This window comes from Protopterus annectens, chromosome 3.part1 (genome assembly GCF_019279795.1).
Source record: "Protopterus annectens isolate FY-2018-M chromosome 3.part1, PAN1.0, whole genome shotgun sequence".
NCBI classification, from domain to species: domain Eukaryota; kingdom Metazoa; phylum Chordata; order Ceratodontiformes; family Protopteridae; genus Protopterus; species Protopterus annectens.
Genome location: NC_056732.1, coordinates 1,766,430,805 through 1,766,456,439, shown reverse-complemented (window position 1 = coordinate 1,766,456,439; position 25,635 = coordinate 1,766,430,805). Strand labels below are relative to the sequence as shown.

Sequence of the window (25,635 nt, the reverse complement as noted above, 5' to 3'; positions counted from 1 at the left end):
TGCTGTACTTTGAAAGACATAAACAGTGGCAAAGTCTGAAAAGTAAATTTTCGAACAACGCAGGTGATCATTCAAGAGCTTGAACACTTGAGAGTTCAAGTGCTTGGATGTAACCCATATTAGCATATTAAAGCTAAGACTAGAACACAAAAATGCCTTTCATTTTCTAACACAAAATCCCATATAATTAGAAATAAAAAAAAAAATGCAGAGATGGTTCACAAAGATGATAACTTTGAATATGTTGTCTTAAGAAGAATGGCTGGTAAAACCGGTGTCTTTATCAGTGCATAAAGGTAGCTATGGGGAAATGTGATAGCCTGTGACACTACACAGGACCTAAATCTACAGAAATAAATAGCCTCAAAAAGAATAGAAAATATGCATCAATTCAGGTTTCTCAGAACATTTACAGAAAGCAACAAACAGTTGACTTTTTTAGGGTGGGTAGTAGCATATAGGAATAAAGTACCACTTGATGTTAAATAGAGCAAAGGCATAAAATATTTAAGGTGGATATTGTGAAATTACATGGGAGTGAGTGTTATAGAGCATGGCACTCTAAAAGGGCATTCAGCTCAAGCTTGAGATGCTATTGTATTGCACTGCATTGTATTGTAATATATCTAGCCTATACTTTTCCATGGCTTTCATACGTTCAGGCTCCTTTCTTATCAGTGAGGTTAGGTTCAGTGCCTCTAAAGCTTGAGTCCATTGCCCAGTCTAAGATGTCTGAATCTAACCCACTGATGCCTGCACTACAACCTAGCTGGCAAAGCACCTGCCTTCATCTTTCAGGCAGAGAGCTCATAAACTGGCTCCAAAGAGACATTTCTGAACAAGCCAGTCCTGATAATGTCAGTCAAGGCATGGTCTTACTACATGATTAGAATGACTTTCAGCTGTTCTGAATGTTATTTTTGTAGGTTATTTCTGTATATCTCCTTAATCTAGGAGTTCCTAACAGGAGCACAACATTCCAGATGATGTAGCTCTTAGGTTAACTGGGACAGATAACCTCATCATAATGACATGGTAATGACTGCATGGTGGAAAGGATTGTATCGAGCTCTGGGCAAGCTAAAATGTAATTTTTATGGGAAACATTTCTATAAGGAACTCCATGCCACAGTAGCCAAAATAGTTCTGTTAGCTAAGAGGTCGGCATCTGCAGGTTTGTAAGCTTTATCTTTCTTTTGTTTTTAGCAGTGATTAACATGGTTCAACTCCCTACTCTGTATTCAGCTCATACATCTCAACTGCCCAGAATTTTGCAGAATGTCCACATTTTTGTGTCTTTTTTTTCATCTGTTCCTCATAAAATTTGTATTTTTCTGACAAATTACTGAGGATTGGAGTCACTAAATGATGACATACATTTGTTTCAGACTTCATATCCTGTAGAAAATGCATGCTAACACAAATCCTGTTATTCTAGCAATTTTCTAAGTTTATGAGTCTTTGTACCCCCATTATTTTAGGCTTTGTCCAGATATCTTGAGCTAAGAGATTGAGAGGTATGACTCAGCTACTACTCTCCAAACGTTTGCCTGTACCAGAATGTGTCTGTCTATTTGAAATTAATCTCTCGCTGTACTGTTGTTTAGTTTTTCATTTTCATATATTGTCGAATGTTTGTTCTTCTGTTGTTTAACTGTTTTTTGGAAGTGCAAATATTGGATCGTGCTGTTCTGTTGAGTGAGGAGGGTGGGAAAAAATCCTTCAGGTCTGCACGTTGCTAGTACACCATTTCCTTGTTCTCTTTTTTGTAGCTTTGTTACAGTTGTGCATTATTTGATAATGTCATTGCCTCACTGACAAAATAAATACTTTTTTTTCAGAAACATATTTCTTAATGCTGTGCCAGAAAGTATTTCATTTTGCAGTAATCGTGGAGACCTATTAGTGGGCATTGGCCGACATTTGTATTGCATTGGCCATGAAAAATACCTGCCAAACCACTACAAGTTCAAGGTATGTATCCCAGTGCAAAATCACTGTTACAACTATTGTCTATTAACCTGAGTGAATGTGAATACTTCTTAGCTACTTTTTTATCAACATTAACTTGTCTGAAGGAAAGCTCATGCTTACTAATTACATGGGCTGAGATTCAGAGAGATGTGCTGCACTTCTGCATGGCAACAAAGGAATCATTAAATATCTAAAGTGAGACAGAGTATTTACAAGCATCTGTGCTTCAGACTACATAAATGAAAAGTGCAGTAACTGTGCAAGAAGACACATCCATGCAGTAAAACTCATATCCAGAAGTGCTAGACAACGGCCATAGAATAGGTGCATGTTAGCACCATATTTTACAATCTCATGAAAACCATAAACATGAGTTCACAGACCAGTGTATCTCAAAAGTAAAGTAATACATATACTAGACAGGTGGCACAAGTTAGTAAGTACCTTGCAGGATTGCATAACGTGCCAGAAAAAGCTATATAGACATAGATACATTTAGCTGCCATGCTGTGAAGTCTCCATACATGGACATCTGTCAAATGCTTAAAAGAAGAAGAAATAGGTGTTTTGGAAATGAGGAAACAGAGGAAAGTAGCAGGCAAAGTGTCACACACAAGGACATCATGTAGAAGTGTGCAGGATAGAAAAAGAAGGGGGAAATGTTTGGGGGTATAAGGTGTCATTTTGAAGGGAAGATGGAGAAGGGTGACAGGTAAAGAAGATTAGGGAATGGAACAGTATAGTTCACAGGGGCAGACATATACAGAACAGTAGAGAAATGTAGGAGTAGATGTGCACACACTAAAAATGGGAGGGATAGAATTGGCAAACAGAGACCGAGGGGAGGCAAGTGGTGACAGGGAATATTGGCTAATGCACAGGATATGGGACATAACAGAAGTGGAAAGAGTCAAACATGACTGGGGATAGGGTGGGGCATGAGTTGCAGTATACCATCTGCCTCTTCTCGTCTGCGGTGGCCAATGGTAGCAGCATAACATCTTCCACTCCAGCTCAGAGGGTCATTATAATGAACCATGGCCAGTGATATGGGCCTCAAACTCAACAGATGTCCCAGTGGTAAGAGCTGGCCAGGTGAGTGAATTTGTTATTGCCATATCAGACAATGACGGGGCTGCTTACTGGTGATGGGACAGTACCCCCTCTGGGGAGGCAGTCACCGTCTCATCACTTTTGTATTCAACAGCAGCAGCAGCCTAAGAGGAGTATTATGTGGAGAAATAGCAAATCTGTAATCTATACTTTCATTGAAGAGGCACAGTGAGAAAGTTGCCCTAATTGAATTGATCCTGGCACTAGACCAAATATATTTAAAACAAACATCTGGGTTAATGAGTGGAACTATCTGTGGCTGTTCACAAGCCCCTGCAGAAAGGGCATGGTTACTGTAACATGCTGTTCATTCTGAAAGAGAAAAAGCACATCAGAGTACATTGACAAGTGTAAGGTAAGATGCAAGAACAGTAGATAAATATCCCTCTCACAACCAATATTTCCCCTTAGCCAAATGATAGGTATCAGGCACCTGTATGTCCCCTATGTTAAAATACACAGAAATTGACACATATAAACAGATTGATACAGTCAATAATGTGGAGGCACTATAAGAAGGTGCAGTGTAACCCCACCCTATAACAAATGGGTGCAGAAACAAACCATCTGTGTAGTTGTCATACTACATTAAGTGTCACCACCACCTGCACCTGATAGGTTCATAGGTAGCTAGTAGGTTTGTAGTCCAAGGGAACATTAAGGAACCTAGACAAATTTCTCTGATAGTGAAGATTCACTGAGCAGCATGCATACATTTCCTAAGCTGACAGTCCCACACATTAAACAGGGAAAAATATACAGTGATTTCCACCTACTGTAATCTCTCAACTGTACAGATTTTTCCAGAATGTCCAGATTTTGGCTTCATATTTTTGGTCCATTTTTCATAAAATTGTGGTTTTCTGGCAAACTATTGGTAAATCATTAAAGATTGAAGTTTAAAACTAATGACAGACATTTGAGTTTCAGACTTCATATCTTTCAGAAATTTAACACAAATGCAAAACCTGTTAATTCTATCAACTTTCTAAGTTTGTAAGAGAAATATTTAAACATGTCTCCCTATTTTGGACCTCTGCCCCACTTTTGTTTGTGACTGTGTCCAGATTTCTTGCTCTAAGAGGTTGAGAAGTATATGGTATCATTCTCAGGAATGCTGCCTAACATGCATTCCCTAGGCATGGAGATCTTCAGGGTTCCTGCATTATAAGTAATTTTAAACTGTGACTTCACTCTTCCTCTGTCCTTGTGATGCCCATGGCTGAGGGCTTCTTCTCAACCAGATCATACCAAGCATCAACTTTTTTTTTTTTTTGAGGAGCACCATTTCAGGAACCAGTAGGCACTCTGTGAAATGAAGGTTGGTAGAATATAGTCTTTCTCATCTGCATTCACCCTGAAAACAATCTTTAACGAGCAGAAGTTGTCATTCTCCTGAATCTTTCCTGAAAATGGTATCACTTTCAGAAGTAGCAAAATGGCAGGCTGTGAATCATACCTAAAGCATGCTGTCTGAATCCTAGTGCAACAAGCTAGCAGAGTAGCTACAACTCATGATCACACAGTGGCACACCATCTCTATTGCAAGAGGAAATTCTCTTTGACACAAAATACCAATCAGCGCAAGACTCCCATCTCCTGTGATATGTCCTACACCCACCCAGTGTATTGATGCTCCTTCCGTGCTAGCCAGGTGTATGCATTTTCTGACAATACCAGCACCCTGAGGCTGCCTGGGCTGTCTCCTAAGAAACATGTTACTTACCATGGAACATACTAAGAACATCCTCCAGACTTTAGCAAGATCATACTGGAATGCCACTCCCAGACATGTCAAGGCAGCATAAGCAGGTTTTGAGCATGTGGAAAACACTGTTGAGTTATTGCAAGCGTGATGATTTGTTGTGTTGTATGGGAATTCAGACATGCTGTATAAGTTTATATAACATCATAAGACAGGGTTCCATTCTGTATCCAGAATCACCTACAAAAGAGAATTAACATGTGTGGGTGTGTGAATGTCTACTAATTTGTATGCACTACGAAGGTTGCCTTATACATTAATGTTAAACATACAGATGCACTGTGAAGGGACTTGTGTAAATTAACATTAGTCTCAGTGTCTGCACTTGCCAGCTAGATGGCACTGTGAAATTTCACTATGTAGAAAGCAGAGAGATATAAATAAAATGTGTGTATGCTGTGTATGTGAATCATGTGAACTACCTGGATGATATACAGACAAGTTGCTAATGCTCATACTTGCTGTGACACTCCTGCACTGGCCCAGTAATCAAGGAGCTTCAATCCTCACCACTAACACCAGTGAGGGGCAAGCAAATTGGCAGGACGACAAGTACACCCACAGTAAAGTACAATTTCCCTAAAGAGCACACAAAAAAAATCACAGTCAGTCTGGGGCTGGTTTCTGCCTCTTTCTCCAGATCCCCTATAAGACTGCCAACTGGCACAGTTATAGGATTAAGATGTCAGCCGATTGGTCAAGCAAACACCTCCAGTTTTTCATGTCCCTTCCCAAGTAGCTGACACACACACTTTGAGATCTGATTTATATACAAACACACAGACACTCCTGGGGAAGGCTGGCACAGGTTCACTATCTATGCCCCCTTCTGCCCAGACTATAAGGCAGTAACAGCTGCCACCAACCACCCTTATCAGCTACTATAAGGCCCTTAGAAAGGGTGACCAATTCTACTTACTAATATTATCCAAGTGGTGTGTATGTCCAAGACTTTACGTCTGTTTAGGAGTGACCTGTACGGTGTCCCCAAATACACATGCAAGTACTCTAAGAGCTTAAGTAGCTATAATAAACCAGCCACAATTAAAAGGTTTAAATATATTTAATAACAAATAACAGAACTAGGCAATACTCAATACAGTGAGAGAGTTCAGAATCATAGGAAATACTTTAAAATAGCATTGCAGGACAGTCTCACATAAATACGGAAAACATCTAGACTGATCTTCCTATTTTCCTATCTATCTCTACGAGAGATACTATGATGATCTAAGTCTTACTTACAGAGCAAGGCAAGTGCTGATGACAGGATGTTTCTACGTCCAAATATAAAATGCACTGACTTTCCCTCTGAGATAGTTCTTAAATTAATAATACACAATACTACTGGCTTAGCTACATGGCATCACTATTTGACACCTGCCTCTAGTTCCCAGGCTAAACAGATACCAACAGAATTTAACACGTCTCTATGAAAAATATGTATTTCCTAGAAGCTCACACTTGTCTCTTAGAAGCTTCACTGAAACTGGAAGTCATAAAACAATTAACACTTTTACAGTTTAAACCTAGTAATTATTTCCGTCTTAAGACAATAGAAAGAAACTCTAGCTGTAGAGACACTGTCTCCTAACTAACATTGAGAGATACCATAGTTGTAAACAATTTCAACTTATTTTCTTAGAGTTTTGCAAGTTAACTCTGAATGTTCCAGCTTTTTTACTATCAAAACATACGTTTGCATAGGCATATGGTTTTTACACATTTCTGCTCTTTTCCAGCAGGGTTCACTGTGGTCACATTCTTGAAGCTCAGTACAGAACATAGTTTTCTTACATTTGTAGGAAAAGCATACAAATCATATTACTATTCACCAATGACATAGAATTATTTGCAAAATTCTAGCTAGCTGGGCTGACAGCTTCACACTTTCATCTCTCACTACCTAGTAGTTCATAGAATGGTAGTCCTTCCTATTCATAGAGCTTTGTAACTGTTGGCCTGGTGGAGCATTTATTGCTACATATGCGGAATCTGTGTCACTCAGTACCTGAAGAGGCAAGTGATGCTATAGAAGACATGCATGATGTTAGCTCTCTCCTCTGGTGTGCTAGTTAACCATATATAATCCTGCACATGTAGAAGCATTATGTTGAACTCATTGAGTTTTCCAGAGGCAGAGGCCTATAAAACACCCAGTTTTTTCTCCAGTTGGTCTCTGATAGATCCCTATAACTAGAATAAAAATGGCTACAGTATATGTACCTTTGGTCTACAGTTATAGGAAGTCCACTCATTGCTATTGATTCCATCCTCAGGTGACATGTCAACCAAGATTACAATGTTCCTATCTACTCTAAAATGATCAATGATCTCTTGTTCAGTGAAATTATAGTGAGAACCTGCTAAAGGTAATATTTCCATTAACTCTAGATGGCACTTCACGCATTTGTGGGAAAGTTGTGGCACTAAGCAGAGCAGTGTGATGCTGCACAATTGAATGTTGCTACACTAAGCATTCTAGCTGTCTGCAGCTCTAAAAGTTTTGGTGTGCTTTTCCCTGTTTTGCTCATTTGCACTGTGGTGTGCAGTTTCCTCCAAATACAACAATGAATTGTAACTCGGTTCACCTTACATACATTGGAATATCATTAGGACCTCACTTATAGATGTTTCATTTGCATATCTTTAAATCATTTACCTATATCTTCTGTTGCACATTTGAACTCACTCCACTATAGCATAACATGGAAACTCTGAATTGCTACCAGTTTGCACCAGCCTGCATGAGGCCATTTCCCAAGCAAATGTACACTGCAGGGTATGTAACACATGATTGCCATCAGTCATCTGTTATGTATCTTAGCACACTTCTGAAGGATTTTTATTTTAAAATGTTTCTTTCACCTTCATTCATGATTTAAATAGATTGGCAGTGAAGCTACATGTGAGATTACAGTGTGGCTGCTTTGTAAATGATCATTCTTAATTGGTATTTTGAGTCTCTCACTGTTTTTTTTTTCTTTCAAAAGTAGTTTGAACACATCAGATCAGTCTCAAGTGCTACTCAATTTTGTATTCTGTATCAATTCACTGAAACTCATGTCCTTGAAATGCATTTGAAGGCTACTTGTGAAAAGAAAATGGGATGCCCACTGTTTATCAAACTTTCAACATTTGTAAAATTAAAAAAAAAATCTCCATGGGAAGTACAACTCCTGTAACAGACTTCTGCAAACTTAAAAAAAATCTCAGTGGAGAGTACAGCTTCCCTAGTACACTCAACTAGTATAAGATCTGCCCTACATCCGCACCATTTATAGATAATTATAACAACTCCAGGTTTCTGAAACCTTATAAATTATATTTTATTGCAGAGGGTCAAGCTTTTTTTTTTTAAAGTAAAAGATTTTTGAGAATTGCAGCTTTCACTTTGTAAGTGCCATCTAACTCATTGTCAGTAATCGAGTTTCAGTGGGCCATCATACTAAATTATTGTTTCATTGCAAGAGTCACACGTAAGTGGAGCTTCCCTAGGGAGGCCAAGGCAAAGAGTAGCATATTAATTTCAACTTTTTTCCTGAAGGGTCTTCAGATGTTTACCTTTCTTCTGGGTACATTTTGTTTCAGACTGATACAGCAGATTATATATTTTGCATATGATGTGGCCATGAAGAAAAATTGGAAGGATATTGTGTTGTATGCTCAACATACAGAATTAGTACAGCAGCTAAAATAAGCATTTTTGAGTTCTGGAAATATAGTTGGGTTGACCTAAAGAAGTGGCCATGTTGAAATTGTTGACAAGAACAATTTAGTAGAAGAAACTGGTAATGAATGGGGCAGCACAAGAAACAAAAAGTTAAGTAAAAAAATGACATTTGGCCTGATTGCAGAAGTGAAGGAGCAAAGAGAAAGTACGTTCTGGGGCAGAATCAATATAATTTCTGATATTGAAGACTATAGCATTTGTTTTCCTATTCAAAAACCTTGACCTTTATTTAATTTGGGCTGTAATCATGTTGCAAGAACAAAGGGTGATTTGTAAAAATGAGAAGTGTTTCAGGTGAATAGAAGACATGGGGGAATGTTGAGGGTGTCAGAGAAGTCCTTCTTTATGCTTCAGTTACGATGATGGTGAGTGTGCCATTAGGAGGTACTGCCAGCTTTGCCAGGAGAAGTAGGGCAGTGAATGTGTAACATATGCCAGCACAGCTAGCTGGAATTTTGTAAAGAATTATATGTCCTTTGTGTATCAAACCAATTTGTACAGATGCTTTTGTTTAAAAATATATTTTAAAGTTGCTTGTGTTAAAATGTATCCACAGTGGTTCCTGCTGGACAGAAAATAAATGTACATGCATTATTGTAACTGTTTAAATGTATACAGTATAACAGAATATACTGGAAGAGAAGAGGTTAATCGACCTGACTTTAAAAAAAAATATTCTTGAAATGAAATTACTTTATGGGTTAAGCCATAAAGATGTTATCCCGCAATTTTGAAGAAAGCCAGAGACACAGTGTCTGTGCTAGAGAATAGTTTGTAGTTCCTGTAGGAAGAGTGGAATGGTTTTATTGTTTTATGGCTTCCAGATGTTACAACAGATCTTAGAAAAGCTGCAGATATGTATGGTAGCAAATAGATGTTAAACCCTAGCAGCTTCTAGTTTTGGTAATAATGTGGGAACCAGAAGACAGATGACCAAATACATGTTATGTCATTCTGTACAGAAATAATGTTTTAATATTAGAGGAGACTGAAGTGTCAGGGGTAGTCTGTTTTTGAAAACCTGACTAGAAAGACCCTCACCCACATCATCTTGCCTTGCGGTAGTAAGTAACTTAACTAGGGAACAGTAATTATTTTATTCAATCAGAAATAGATAGTGAGATTAGCTAAGTACTGTTTTTCTGTATCTGTCTGAAACTTTCCACCTGTGTTATTTTTGATATTTCCTGTGACTGAAACTCTGGTGTTTACTGTAAATATATATTTAATATTTTCATGTCCTTTTATTATTTAATATTGAATATTTATTTATTTTTTATTTATTTGCAGTTGGTTAACCAGGATAGTCCATTGGGCCAAAAGAACCCATTTTCAATGGAGTCCTGGGGAGAAAAGCTCCAACACAAAGATTACACAAAGATTACAGCAATTTACAATTTAACTATTTCTGGTTCTAAGACAAAACAAAAATTACTGAGGTTACAAAATTTTATTTTATTTATTTATTTTTTATAGAAGTAGAACATTGCTCTAGTAAATATACGGTTTCTTAAGATGAAATAGTACGATTAGAGGATAATAAGAAGTTAGTTGCAGTAGGCTTAGAATTTGCTAGATGCAAATATGAAGTTGTTGTCTGGAATATATGAGATAGATGACTGTAGGTAGTGGAGAATAGGCTATGAGGGGTGGGAGCAGAAACATTCCCATGTGGATGTTAGAAGTGAGTGAAGCGATTTTTTAAAGGATGGGAGGCTAGTGATGGTATGAATGGAGGGAGGGAGGGAGTTCCATAGGCGTCCTAGGGAAAAGGACAGGAGGTTTTGTCCTGGGTGGCAAAGGGGTTTGTACACCTCTATTAGGTTTTGATTGCTAGATCTTAGGAGTCTTTGTGGGTAGTGCATTTTAAAGGTAGAGGAGAGGAAGGGACAGAGGGAGGGGTGGAAAATGAGTTTGTGTGCATAGGTGAGCTGAGTATAGGAGAGGTAGTTGGGAAGATCTAGCCAGTTTAGTTTGTGGAGAGGTGCACAGTGATGGGTTGATGATTTGTTGCTAGTGGCGAATCTGGCTATTTTATTATAACAAGAAGACAGTTTTGTTTTGAGAGATGATTGTAGGTTTGTTAGGAGAAGGGCACCATAAAGGAGGGAGGGTATGAGAAATGTAGTAGAGAGAGTAAGCTTAGTTGTAGTGAGGTATCGATTGTGTTGGTAGAGCATGCCAAGTTTTGGTGGTGTTTTATTTTATGTTTAGTTGTAGATGGGAATTGAATTTAAGCTTTTCATTGATCTGGACTCCTAGTAATTTGGTTTCAGATACCAGTTCAAGAGGTGTGTTATTTTGGCTGGTGATGGAGAATAGTTTTCTATCAATGGTGTTGGTTTTAGAGGGGGTAAATTTGAGTGCTAGATGATTGTCTTTCATCCACTGTTCTGTGGTAGAGAAGGCATCTTGAGTCAGCTTTAAGTGAGTCAGGATGGATGAGGCAGCACAGATGATTGTAGAATCGTTTGCATGTTGAATAATGTTAGCATAAGGGATTGAGTGGAAAAAAATCATTTATGAATATATTGAAGAGGAGGGGACCCAATATGGAACCCTGTGGGACACCTGTGGGGGTGTTTAGGAAAGAGGAGGTGGCTTTTTTCCACTTGACAGCTTGTTGCCTGTTGGAGAGGTTGCTGATGAACCAATTGCGAGATGAAGGTGATAGGTTTAGGTTAGATAGTTTAGTAAGGAGTAGGTTATGAGAGATAGTGTCAAAGGCCTTAGAGAGGTGAAGTAGGATGGTAGATGCAGTAAAGCCAGAATCTCTAGCTTTATTCACAGTTTCTAGGAAAGATAGGAGGACAGTCATAGTGCTGTGATTGGGTCTGAATCCGTGTTGGGTGGGAGTTAATAAGTTGTTGCCTAAGAGATAGGGAAGGAGTTGAAGATGGATACATTTCTCTAGAAGTTTTGAGATGGGAGAGAGGATGGCGATGGGCCAGAAGTTGGTGATATTAGTATTGTTGCCTCCTTTGTGCAGGGGAATGATGAAAGCCTTTTTCCAGATTTGTGGAACAAGACCTTCTTGGATAGAGCGGTTGATTAGGATGCTGATTGGGAAGGCAATGGCTTCGGCAGCTATGCTGAGGAAGTATGAGGGAATGTTATTGGGGGCATTGTTGCATGGTTTTAGCTTCTGCAAGAGTTTTTTATAGTAGAAATAGGGATGGGTTTTATGGAGAATGGTGAGGGTTGAGAGGATGAGGAATGAGAGACTGGAGTTGGAGGGGGTGATGGGAGAGGAGAAGTGGAAGTAGGAGGTGGAGTGTTATTAGAGAAGGAAGAGGTTAGTTTGGAAATAGAGTTTATGAAAAAAGAGTTGAATTGGGTGGCTAGAGCTATGTCTTGTACATTTGGGCCTGGGCTTGGGTTTTCAGTTGTGCCAGGTTTTACGAGGGTAGTGATACGTTTCCAGAACTTTTGTGTTTGCTTTGAAGTAAGGAGAAGTAGCCTTGATGGTCTGCTGTGATGAGCTTTTTAACTGAGTTGCGAAGAGTTTTGTACTCATTGAGGGTAGAGGGAGTTGTGTTCCTTTGATAATGTGCCCAGACTTTGTCTCTAAGTCGCATGGCAGTTAGTGTGTTTTTGTTAGCCAGGGGGTGGTTTTGTTTCTTATTCTTTTGGTTTTTATGGGAGCATGACTATCTAGTAGATTTTGGAAAGTTGCATTAAAGTGTGCAATTGCATTTTCCAGGGGTAGAGTTTTTAGAGGGTACCAGTTAAGTGATTTTAGGGAGTCAGAGAAGGCTTTTGGGTTGAAGTTTCTTTGGCATCGAGTACTGATGTAATTATGAGTTACTTGTAAGGGCGAAGGAAGACGCCTAGTAAAGAATGGGAAGGTGGTCGCTGAGGGAGTCAGGAAGAGTTCCACTATCAGGGTAGTAGTGGGGGTGAGAAACTAGGATCCAGTCTAGGATGCTGCCACTGGTGAAGTCTTTAGAGGGCCTGGTAGTGGAGTTGATGAGTTGAGAGCAGTTATATAGGTTGATGTTTAGGGAGTGTGCAGGGGACTGAATGGAGGACCAATTAATGTTTATGTCTCCCATGATAATAGTTTCATTACTGATATTGGTAGAAAGCCAGGAGAGGATATCTTCAAGTACTGAAATATTGTCTCCAGGGGGAATGTAAAGGGAGGCTATGCATATGTGTTTGTGTTTATTTAACTGAAATAGAGCTAGTATTAATTCTGTGTTGGCGAACTGGGGAATGGGTTTATTATAGGGAGTAATGCATAGGGAGGATGAGTAGAGTAGAGCTACTCCACCACCCTTTTTGTGGGTTCTGTCTTTTCTGATGATGGCATAATTAGGTGGTACTATTTCTGCATCTTTTATATGAGGTTTTAACCAGGTTTCTGATATGGCTATGATGTCAGGTTTGTTGTGGAGTAGCCAGGCATGCAGGTTGGGAATTTTGTTAGCTATGCTTTGGACATTAAGAGCCGCTAGTAGGATGGATTTAGATGTAGAGGAAGAGGTGTTTGGGCCAGGGTTAGGGTGTATATCCACAGATAGAAGTATGGTTGTTAGAAGTTGGATTATGTAGTAGAGGTGTTTGGATTGTTTTGTTTGTGTGATGTGTGTTGTAAGATTTGTGAAGGATTTGGAGGGTAGAGTGGGAACTGAGGTTTTATAAGGAGTGATTAGTTTGTAGTGAAAACATAGATTGTTTTTGATGGGATATAGGGCAGGAAATATTGAGATAAATGATTGTGAGTGTGATGTGGGGAGTGAGCTCGTATGTAACAGTTGTGTGTGAGTTATGGGGTTGGGCTAGGTAAGGTAGTGGATGTAAGTGAGGTTCAGAAAAAGTAGTTGAATTGAGAAGGATGTATATTTTGTAAGCATGTTGAGGCTTTGATGAAGCAATATATGGTGTTGAGTAAGGTGTAAGGGAACTATGTGGTGAATGGATGGTGTGAGGGGGAGGGAATAGGAAGAGGAAGGGTTTAAAGGGGTGGAGTTTAGTAAATGGAGAGGAAGTAGGAGTGGTTAGGTGGGTATAAATCTAGAGGTAGTGGGGGTGGGTGAAATTTGGGGGTAGGGGAGCAGAGTGAGCCCACAGGGCAAACGAAGCAGGGAAGAAAAAAGAAAATCAGCAGCAAAAATGTAACAGCCACTGCCGATTAAATAATAAGGTAAGCAGGTAATTAGATGTAAAACTAGTTAAGGGAGAAATAATTTATAGGAAGTTAAATGATGCTTTAATTCAATTATTGTGAGTTTTACAGGGGCGTTTATTACCAGCTTTTTGACATTGTAAAAACTGGGTCTTGAGCTATTTAGTCAATTTCATAGAAAGAAGCCAAAGTAAGACTAATGTTGTACCATCTTATGGTTGGTATGTGCTGCCACCTAGTGGTAATATGAAGAAAGCAGGCAGGAAAGGTGAATGGGTCACTTAAATTTTCACTGTGAAAATATCTAGGACAAAGTTGACCTGGAGGGGGAGAGTATTGAATCACTTACATGGGAAGTTAGACAAGAATATATAACTATAAGTAGGTATAGTTACAGTAGTTGGTTTAAGGCTACCTACATTCACAAAGTTTACTTTAGGGGAGTCTTCACAGTAGTTCTATTGGCTCAGTCTAGCCGGCAAAGCTCCAGGGAAACGTCAGAGGTATTGCAGGAGGTATTCCTTTTGTTTTTGAGGCAGGGAGGGAGCTTCTGGAGTGAGGAACTGTAAAATGAGAGGAGTGACACACTAGGTTAGGTTATTTAAAAGGTTAAAAAGTTGCAGGTAAAAGAGGAAGGAGTACTAGAGAAATAATCAGTAGAGAAGGACTAGTATGCAAGTAATATAGTAGGTAGATAGAGAGCTCAAGGGATAGACATAGAAGTAATATAGTAGGTAGATAGAGAGCTCAAGGGATAGACATAGAAGGAGGGAAAATACATAGGGAAAGTGGTGTAAGAGGTAGTAGTAGATGGCAGCAAAAGTACAGTTATTGAACAATGCAAATTAGGCAGTGTATGATACAGGGCTAAAAGCTCAATCACTCTACAAAAAACAACTCTAATACAGTACCCCAGCCCATTTAATGGGTAAGGGGTTTAACAGAAATAGCTAACAAACAATCAGAGAACTATTACGGAAGATAGAGCACTTAATAAAGCAATTACAGGCAGATAAAGCACTTAAAAAAGCACTTAAAATGGCAATGCAGAGCACCTTATAAATAGAACTTAACATAAGAGAGAAAACTAGAACATTATATTATGCCAAGGCTGGCTAAACATTAACAATAGCATAGATATATCCAAGCAGAGTCTTATGCACTACCTAAAAGTATCAAAAAGGATATCTGTACGAGGCTGTGTCTTTTCCTTCTGCCAGGCAGATAGAGCACTTAATAAAGCAATTACAGGCAGATAAAGCACTTAAAAAAACAATTAGAATGGCAATGCAGAGCACCTTAAAAATAAAACATAACATAACAGAGAAAACTAGAACATTATGATGTTATGTGATCCTATCTCGCCTACATTCAATACTGATGGGCTCGGAGCCGATCCCTCGGCTCCGACTCGGCACGCTATGCTATAGAGCGAGGCCTCTTATTGGCTGAGCTATTTCTTATCCCAGGATGCACCACCACTAATCCCCCAGATCTCGTTTGCCGCTTACAAGCTAGGACGTGGTCTCAAACTTGGCTGGGCTAAGTACAGTTTTATTCAGGCTTTTTCTGTCAGGAATTTGCTTATTTTGAACCCAAAAGCTGTTTTAACAGCTATTGTTGTGGTACGAGTGTGTTTAGCTAAACCTGTTGAGGAATTTGTGTTTTTTCGTTAAGGGAAGGTTTCCCGTTTAAGTTAGAGGGGCCTTCCCCTATTTTCCTTACTAGCGTTTTATTTGTGTGTCAAGTACCTGCTTGAGTTAGAGGGTCTTGACCCTCCTTTACTGTGTTTTGTACATACTAGTACTGAATTGTTTGTTTAAAAAAAAAAAAAAAAAGAATCTTGCTAGTTTTTTTTTTTTGCTGTTTGTCTCTATTCTTAGAGGTTTGTTAAAATGTCTAAAGAGCATAGACCCTCTGGGTTTAAAAAGTGCGCGAGGTGTGGTTATAAAATGTCCATAACGGACGACCACTCCTCATGCGTTATTGTTTAGGCGCCAAGCACCTACAAGAGTCATGTAGCGTGTGTCACGCCTTTTCATCAAGAGTCCTCCAGGAGAGGAAGAACAAATTAATACTAAAAGGGTTGATTAAGCCATCCTTCGAGGAGGCTTTATCTTCCTCTTCCTCTCCTTCAAAAGAAAAAGCGTCGGCTCCGACCAGTCTGTCGGAACCGACTGCCAAAAAACCTAGGCAGGCTTCTCCATCGGCTCCACGGACATCGGAGCCGAGGGCGGAACGGTCTGCCTCGATGCCTCCAGTCTCGACCCCTCTGGTTTCGGAGCCGAGGACTGGGGCATCGAGGCGGGTCACCTTCATCGGCTCCACTGATATTGGAGCCGATAAGGGTTGCCGGCTCAGACTCTTCCCCTTCGGCGCCGAAGTCCTCATCGGCACCGAGGGAAATTGTTTTGAGATCTCCCTCGGAACCGATAGTAATAGAATCCATTCGGAGCCGGTCCCCTAGTCCTATGGAGCCGATGGAGAAATCGGTTCGGACTCGATCGGTGTCATCTAGGTCCTCCAAGATGTCTGATTCGAACATCGACAGGGTGCTCCTAAGACTCTTCCAGTCTCCGGTGTTTCAAAAGTTAGTTTCTTCTCCAGCCCATTTGGCTTCGGAGCCGATGGTCCACCCTGCTACTATGGTTCCTCCTCCAACAGCCTCGGCACCGTTGGAGCCGGTGCTGGTGGAACCGATGGAGGTTTTAGGGTCGGGCCCGACCCTTACTCCAACTCTGGCTCTTGAGTCGGAGTTCGGTATGCGGACTTCTTCTGTCGGCCCTGGGGGGGACGCTTCGGGACTGATGTTTTCGGTCCCAAGCCTTCCTCTCGGTGCGTCGGCTGTGGGAGTGCCATCTACCGTCGTGGCCACGGAGGTGGGACCCTCCCAGGATTCTGGTGGTCCCGCCTTCAGGGCTATGAGGAGTGCGTTAGCCAAATCATCTTTGGCTACCTCCACGGTCTCCCCAGCTCCTTCCCTTCATACCGAGACTGGGTCTCTTTGGCAGTCCCCCTGTCCCTGAGGTTACCCCCACTGGGGTTTCCCCCCCTCCTGGAGGTCCTTCTGAAGTTTCTTCAGAGGAACCCCCCAGGAAAAGATTGTGCAAGAGGAAGCACATTGACTCCCCTGATGAGTCTCTTACATCAGACACTGATCTCGATGATGCAGAGGGGTCCCCTAAGTCGTCCTCAGATGATGTCTCCTTTGCAGACATCCTGGAAGCCCTTAAACAACGAGGCGGCTGGCAATCTAAACCCCCTTCTGCTGATGAGTCGGTGTTCCTTAAGGCTTTCGGGGCTCAGCCCTCTGCCTCCTGGGTGTCTCCGCCCTTCGACGAGCTCTTGGACTTGATCTGTCGAAGGGCATGGGAACACCCAGACTCTGTGGAACCGGTGCCTGCTCGTTCTAATAAATTCCTGTCAGCACCCCCGGAAAAAGAGTTCCTGACTAAAGGTGTGGCTGTAGATGCTTTGGTGGTGGCATCTGCTACCCAGCAAGATGTAGCAGAGGCTTCGACGTCCGTCCATCCTCCTAATAAGGAGTCTAGGAGCATGGATCGGTATGGTAAGCGCACCCTAAGTTCAGCGGCCTGTACATTAAGGTCCTTGAACTATCTCACCTACTTTACCAGATTTCAGAGGGATCTGATTAAAGAACTTTCCGATACCCTCTTGGGTAACCTGCCTGAGGAGCTGGCCCAGACGGTTGGCTCTCAGCTGGCTACACTGTCGTCCATTTCAAACTCGTCCATGAGGCTCATTTCTTATGCGGCTGAAGGGGCGAGTAGAGCGGAGGGTACAGGCATTGCTCTACGGAGACAAGCCTGGCTCCGCCTGTGTCATTTTGCGGAGGCCTTTAAATCTTCCTTTGCTGATGCCCCCTTTGATGGGTCCTCCTTGTTTGGACCCAAGGTAAAGGACACATTGACCCGCTGCGAGCAAGAAGGTAAGACTTTGACTGCCGTAGGGGCATGATTTTCCACTCCCTTTTGGCCTTACCCCAAGGCTAAAAGAGGAGGGAAAATGTGGTTCCGTAGATCTCAGAAGTCTTACCCCTCACAGCAGGACGATCCCCTTCCAGAGGCAGGGAGGGGAAATTCTTCTGGAAGACGCCGTCCCAGAGGCGGCAGAGGCCCTCGCAACACTGGAGACCGCGAGTCCTTTCGTGGCTCTTCAGCTTTTCACAGTCCCTGAGGGATTGCCCGACTGTGCAGCTCCGGAGCCAGTCGGGGGTCGTTTTTCGAAGCACCGAAAAGCCTGGGAAGGTATCACTCAGGACCGATGGGTGCTTCGAATTATCGCCGGAGGTTACACCATCCCTTTCTCTCACTCTCCACCTCAGTCCAAAAAAATCCCGGACCCGCCACCCAGTCAACGGGAAGCTGCAGCCTCAGAAGTTTCAAAGCTGCTGCAAAAAGGAGTCATCCAACCGGTCCCTGCAGACCATATCGGATTAGGGACTTACTCAAGATTCTTTTTGGTGCCAAAAAAGACCGGGGACTTAAGACCCATTTTGGATCTCAGCATTCTAAACCGTTCAGTCAAAAAGTCCAAGTTCCGAATGGTCACCCTACAAACCATTCTCCCATTGCTGGAGAAAGGTGTTTGGATGTGCTCCATAGATCTCAAGGACGCTTATTACCATATCATGGTACATCAAGCGTCCAGGAGACATCTGCGCTTCAGCCTAGGAGGCAGTCATTTTCAGTTCCGCGTGCTGCCCTTTGGTCTCACCACAGCCCCCAGGGTGTTCACCAAATGTTTGGCGGTCGTGACTGCTCACCTGAGAAGTCTAGGATTCCAGGTGTTTCCGTATCTAGACGACTGGCTCCTAACCGCCACCTCCAAGCATCTACTATTGCGGCGCCTACAAGCCACTATATCACTGGGCAATTCCCTTGGAATCACCTTCAACTGGCCAAAGTCTGTGTTGCTGCCATCTCAACGCATCAGATTCATAGGGGTAGAGATAGACTCAAACCGAATGCGGGTCTATCTACCCACAGACAGAATACAAACCATACAGGCTCAAGTTCGAGCCTTACTTTCCAGATCCAAAGCCCCAGCCAGAATGGTCCTGCAGCTATTGGGATCCATGTCAGCCACGGTTCTTCTAGTTCCCCTGGCAAGGTTGCACATGAGAATTCTCCAGTGGCTCCTTTCAGCTCAGTGGTCCTTTCAGGAACTCCCTCTCAGTCACCTCATATGGATCACGGAAACCTGCAAACGGGACCTTCGCTGGTGGCTCGTGCCCTCCAATTTGGATCACGGACGACCCTTTCTTCCACCTACTCCTGCGGCCACTTTGACCACGGACGCCTCCCAGATGGGGTGGGGGGGGCATTCCCTGGGCAGGTCAGTTCAAGGCAAATGGCACCCAGAAGAGACCCTACTTCATATCAACATCCTAGAAATGAGGGCGGTGCTTCTGTCCCTTCAAGCCCTTCACGATTACCTCCCTCAGGGCATAATTGCCGTTCACTCAGACAACATGTCAGTTGTCTGGTACCTGAACAAACAGGGAGGGACCAGATCCTATCCTCTTTGCAGAGAGGCCATGAGAGTCTGGGAATGGGCAGTGTCGACCAAACGCTTTCTAGTGGCTACTCACATCCCGGGCAAGTCCAATGTGATAGCCGACAGATTGAGCAGAACCATCCTCTCTCCTCACGAATAGTCTCTGAACATTACAGTTGCAAATCAGATTTTCAGCAAATGGGGAGTTCCGTGTTGCGACTTCTTCGCGACTCCACTGAATGCGAAGTGCAAAAAGTTCTTCTCCCTCACCCCGGCTCCGGGGAAGAGCCCCATGGATGCACTAGCCCATCCTTGGCCCAACGGCTTGCTTTATGCCTTTCCCCCAGTTCCTCTCCTTCCCAGGGTGATCCAAAAGGCATCTCTCTTGGGGAGCAAAATGATCTTAGTTGCTCCTTACTGGCCTCGTCAAGTATGGTTCCCCTATCTCCGGAAATATGCTCTGGAAGGTCCATGGTTCCTGGATCACATCCCAGACCTTTTGGTTCATCAGTCGGGACTATTCCACCAGTCCCTACACACCTTAAAATTGACAGCTTGGCTCCTCCTCTTCCGACTATAGTCAGGAGTCATACATTGGATCCAGAAGTTGTGCACATCTTGTCTCCGGCCCACAAGTCTGCTACAAAGAAATTGTATTCTAGCAAATGGAAAAGATTTGCTATTTGGGCTCAACTCCGGGGCCTGGATCCCATCACTATTCCCGTATCAGAAGTGCTGAAATTTCTATCTTCTCTTTTCAATCAAGGCTCTTCAGTCTCTACCATCAAGGTTCAATTGGCAGCTATTTCCAATTTTCACGAATCTATAAACCCACCTTTAATGAGCAACAGATTGTGTAAGACCTTCTTGAAAGGTGCTGCGCTTTTAAGACCTCCGATTTCTCATCCTGCTCCTCCTTGGGATCTCGATGTGGTGTTACGCGCCTTAACTTCCTTTCCCTTTGAACCAGCAGCGACATGTGATTTAAAATTTCTATCATGGAAAACTGCCTTTCTGGTGGCGATTACTTCTGCCAGAAGGGTTTCAGAGCTTCAAGCTTTGTCTGTAAAACCTCCATACTTGGTTTTTCACAAAGACAGAGTATCTCTCAGGCCAAATCCTTCCTTTGTCCCTAAAGTTTGTTCTAGTTTCTGCCTACAACAATCATTAGAACTTCCAGTCTTCTTTCCGAAGTATTCTAACAAAGCGGAATTCATATTCCACACATTAGATGTCCACAGGCAGTTGCGCTTTTATTTAGATAGGACCAAACAAACAAGGAAAACAGATCAGTTGTTTGTATCCTTCGCAGACAATAAATTGGGCAAAGCCGTAACAAAGGTCACGATTGCCAAATGGATCAGGGAATGTATTACTCAAGCTTATTCTTATTCTAACAAAGAGCTTACCACCTCTGTCAAAGCTCATTCTACAAGGGCTATGGCTACCTCGATAGCATTTCATTCTAATCCAAAAACGTACCACGGAGCCCTTGTACCAGCAACAACAAGTAGGTAGTCTTAACGAATTTATTTATCACAAACGTTTTCGCCGCACAAAGGTGCAGCTTCCTCAGAGAAAACAAATTAACAATGAGGTAAAAAGTGCACGCCCCTTTTATACAAATCAAAAGGGAAATGACAACATGGTAAGGTGAAACTCATTGTAGTAATTGGTAAACAAGTAGAAGCCTTCACAAGAACAACTTGTTCCTCAAAGAGAAAATGCAAACATTAATTCATGTTAGTAATAAGCATTTCAAAGTGTGGAATGTTACCAAAGAAATAAACATAAAATTTAAAATGACATATTTAAAATTCTTAAAATATGTGAAAGAAATCATAACGTTAAAGTAAAATTCAACATAAGAAGTCATTCAAATAGCAACTCATAAAAAAGTAAGTATAATATGCAGTAATGGATTAAATCTTAGTAAAAAAGTAATGGTAATCCATTATAAGTATGAACCATAATGAACAACTGTGTACCTTAAAGATATTATTGTATAAACAACAATAATAACTAAAATCTAGGCAATATTTAACATGAGAGGTGCTACAACAAAGGCACGTCACATGAAGTCAGAAACAAAAAAAATTTGTATATTTTAAAAAAAAAGTCTTTATGTATGCATAAGTAAGTAAGGAATATCTACAAAGGGGGGTACTACCTTAAATAGCTCCTCAATTTGAGTACTGCTGAGATGTTACAGTTTCGTTTAGAAGTACGTGAACTGGAGTGGCAACTGCGTTTAGACGCATTTTGCTACCCGGGTTTAAACGAAAACTGTAACATCTCAGCAGTACTCAAATTGAGGAGCTATTTAAGGTAGTACTGTAGATATTCCTACTTACTTATGCATACATAAAGACTTTTTTTAAAATATACAAAATTTTTGTTTCTGACTTCATGTGACGGCCTTGTTGTAGCACCTCTCATGTTAAATATTGCCTAGATTTTAGTTATTATTGTTGTTTATACAATAATATCTTTAAGGTACACAGTTGTTCATTATGGTTCATACTTATAATGGATTACCATCACTTTTTTACTAAGATTTAATCCATTACTGCATATTATACTTTTTATGAGTTGCTATTTGAATGACTTTTATGTTGAATTTTACTTTAACCTTATGATTTCTTTCACATATTTTAAGAATTTTAAATATGTCATTTAAATTTTATGTTTATTTCTTTGGTAACATTCCACACTTTGAAATGCTTATTACTAACATGAATTAATGTTTGCATTTTCTTTGAGGAACAAGTTGTTCTGTGAAGGCTTCTACTTGTTTACCAATTACTACAATGAGTTTCACCTACCATGTTGTCATTTCCTTTGATTTGTATAAAAGGCGTGCACTACCTCATTGTTAATTTGTTTTCTGAGGAAGCTGCACCTTGTGCGCGTTGTGATAAATAAATTCGTTAAGACTACCTACTTGTTGTTGCTGGTACAAGGGCTCCGTGGTACGTTTTTGGATTCCAGTTGTTCTTGTTTTTTGCATTTGCCTGTTAGCATTTCATTCTAAGCTTGTCATTAGTGACATTTGTGCTGCGGCTACATGGTCTTCCCCGCACACTTTCATTTCCCACTACAAATTGGATGCGGCATCTAGAGGACGAGCTTCATTTGGTTCCACAGTGCTCAGGAGTGTTTTCCAATGAGCCACCCAGGATTTAGGTGCTAGGGACGCTGTCCCATCAGTATTGAATGTAGGCGAGATAGGATCACATAACATCTTTTAGTTATGTACTTACCATAACTTTAGATGTTTGGGATCCATCTACATTCAATAACTCCACCCTCCTTCCCCCTTCCTTGGAGATCAGAGGATATCAGAAGGTCCGAATCTTGTTGTTTCATCTTGAAACATCTAACAATGTTATATAAACAAGTTGTGCATGTGTGCATGAATGTGGACAAACAAGATCTGGGGGATTAGTGGTGGTGCATCCTGGGATAAGAAATAGCTCAGCCAATAAGAGGCCTCGCTCTATAGCATAGCGTGCCGAGTCGGAGCCGAGGGATCGGCTCCGAGCCCATCAGTATTGAATGTAGGCGAGATGGATCCCAAACATCTAAAGTTATGGTAAGTACATAACTAAAAGTTATGCCAAGGCTCATAAACATGAACAATAGCATAGATATATCCAAGCGGAGCCTTATGCACTACCTAAAAGTATCAAAAAGGATATCTGTAGGAGGCTGTGTCTTTTCCCACTGCTGTATTACGGTATCTGTTATGGCATGGCAGAATGTGAAAAGGGGAGAAAAAGAAAGCCTTTTTCCAACAGTCTGTAGACCTTGTATGTTGGTGGAGAGCTAATGATACCTTTTTAGGTATAATAGTTAAATAATACAGGCCGGCTGGATGGTTTACAAGCAAGTACTACTCCACTCAGCGTGTTTAAATATATGCATGTGTGTTACGACCCACTTTGGTGGCGTTCATAAATTTGGTCAGCATTTGTTTGCTTGCATCGCTAAGGTAAGAAGCCTCAATAGGGCTCACACAGCAATGAAACTACCACTTAGAGGATAGAAAGTGGAAGCAAGTCTGATCTGCAATGCCCTTAGGATGGTGAATATGCACCAGGCACCACAAAAGTCCCCTTTACTCTAAGACTACAGTATTGTGGTGCAATAAAGCCCACGTGCAGTGAGTTAACAATGTCTGGGTGAGAGAACAAACAGATTCTTCAGTTTGCTTTAACTTTGTCATGTTTCCTTACGATGCCTTTCAGTTGGCTTGCAAAATAAAGCAAGCGTTATGCTAGTAATTTAAAAAAAATTAAAAATACGTTAGCCTCTGAGAAGAGAGAAGAGCTAGTCCCAAAAGGCACCAAAAAAGCAGCTGGTAGATAAGAAAAAGCAGTCGCTAGTTGGGCACCGTGGAGCAGGATAAACTCAAGTCTATGCCGTGGTTATAGGAACAAAAAGGAGTATCACAAACAGTTCAATAATTAAAGACATTAGGTGCATTCATAGCTATATACATTGTCATGAGCACATTTCTCTATTCAAGCAGGCCTATAAGTTATACTGACCCATAGTTATATCATGCTAACCCTTTGTTCAAAACCTACCGGGAGGCGAAACAAGCAGCACTACTGCAGGAACCAGCACTGGGGCGAGGAAGGTTATGATCACATCTGACCAGGCTTTAAAAAATGATGCCACAGATCGTGACTTCTAGAAGTAGATTCAGGGGAGGGCATGTGATGAAGGGGGAGGGGATAAAAACAGAGGAGTTTGATGGGATTTGAGGAGGGAAAAATTGGTGGGAAGGGAAAATCACTGGAAACGGAGAAGAGTGAGGAGAAAATCAGCAAAAAAAAATATCAGCTACTGCCGATTAAATATAGTGGTGAAGTCTGCAGAAGAGTGGAGCTGAACAGCAGATCTTGGATGATCCGATCCAACCTCTTTAAACACTTGGATTTGTACAGTAAGTTCAAGCCTGTTTGGTGCTTACATTTTCTGTTATTAATCATATGTCATTTAGTTGACGCAATTAATCAAACCAAAGAGTCTAATTCCATGAGGATCCATTTCAAAACAGTGATCCTGAGGTTACAAAAACAAAAGAAATTCATTTTTGCATGGAAGGACCTCCTGCACCCACAATGTAAGTACAAGTCCGACACCCACAGTCTCTAAAAATACCTACTGTACAAAGTCTGAAAAGGGGAAGAAGATACAAACTAAAAGAACACTCAACTCTGCCTATTATCCCACTCCCATTGTAGTCACTGTGTACATTGAGTAGCCCGGATGCAGCAAAATGCCAACTGCAAGAACTAGCAACTTTCTTGTGTTGATGTTCTGAATCACATTGTCTGGTTCTGTGATATATTGTAAGATTTTCTTTTCACATATAGTAGCTCAACCCCAACTCACATTATGCAGTGACTCCAACTCTACCTCTCTTACTATCACGCTGTCTGATTTTCTTTGGTGGTCCTGAACAATGCACAGGAAATGGCCCCAAGTGCTTCAAAGCATTTGTAAAACTGTTTCTCACTATTTTTCACTTGCTATGCATTGCTTCTGGTAAAACCTTCACTAGCAGAGAGCTAGCAACTGGTCAGCAGCTGGTGATGTGGGTTTTAGTTTGGTTAGTAGTTATTTAATTTGCTTATTTGGATGGGTTGTAGTGTGAATGAGGAAGGTGTACTTGCAGTTTTTGTATGGGTGGCTGGAGGAGCACTGCTTTTTACTTTTATAAGTGAGAGTACAGAGTTTATGAAAAAAAGAGTTACATTGGGTAGCTACATTTTCATTTGGATGTGTGGCATTGGGGGTAGGGGCTGAGGTTCTTCCTGGATATAAAAGCTGTTTAATAGAGGCCCATAATTTTTGTGGATTAATGTAGTAAGTTTTTTTTACTTTGGCTGTAATAAAGTTTTTTTATCATTTTTTTGTCTTTTGGGCAAATTTCATAGGTGACGATAGTTATCATAGGAAGTTTATTTTTATTTGCTTGATATTGGGTCTAGAGTTTGTCCCTTTATTTAAGTAGTTGCCTAGTTTCCTTGGTAAGCAAATATCTGTGGCTAGCTAGTTTATTGACAGACACTATTTACTTATGAGTTTCTCTTTATGTACAGATGGTTCCGGCTTATCTGAAGTGATAACATAGCAGTTCATCCACGCAAGCACCACAATGCAAGAATGTCATAGACGTCAGTTCTGAGATTAGCACAGTAAAGAGCAGACATATACCGATTATGATAGTAGCCTGATTCTAGTAATAGCATTGAACTGACTGCTGCTGATATTGAAGCACTGTTAGTTATTTGCTAATTCATTTACATTTTGAGTCAGCATAAAGCTTTAAAATATGCTAAGATCCTCAGTAGGACTATCACATTTTGTGTTTTGTTTATTTAG

The 25,635-nt window shown here is 41.1% G+C and overlaps 1 protein-coding gene across 2 annotated transcripts in view; it reads left to right on the top strand.

The window, feature by feature from the left end:
* WDR97 (WD repeat domain 97) overlaps positions 1-25,635 on the top strand; it is a 2,414,280-nt gene that overhangs the window by 1,006,860 nt on the left and 1,381,785 nt on the right. For both annotated transcript variants that reach the window (XM_044067752.1, XM_044067751.1), the window contains exon 10: positions 1,842-1,974. In XM_044067752.1, coding sequence (XP_043923687.1) covers positions 1,842-1,974 — 133 coding nt within the window. The remainder of the gene's footprint in view (positions 1-1,841; positions 1,975-25,635) is intronic.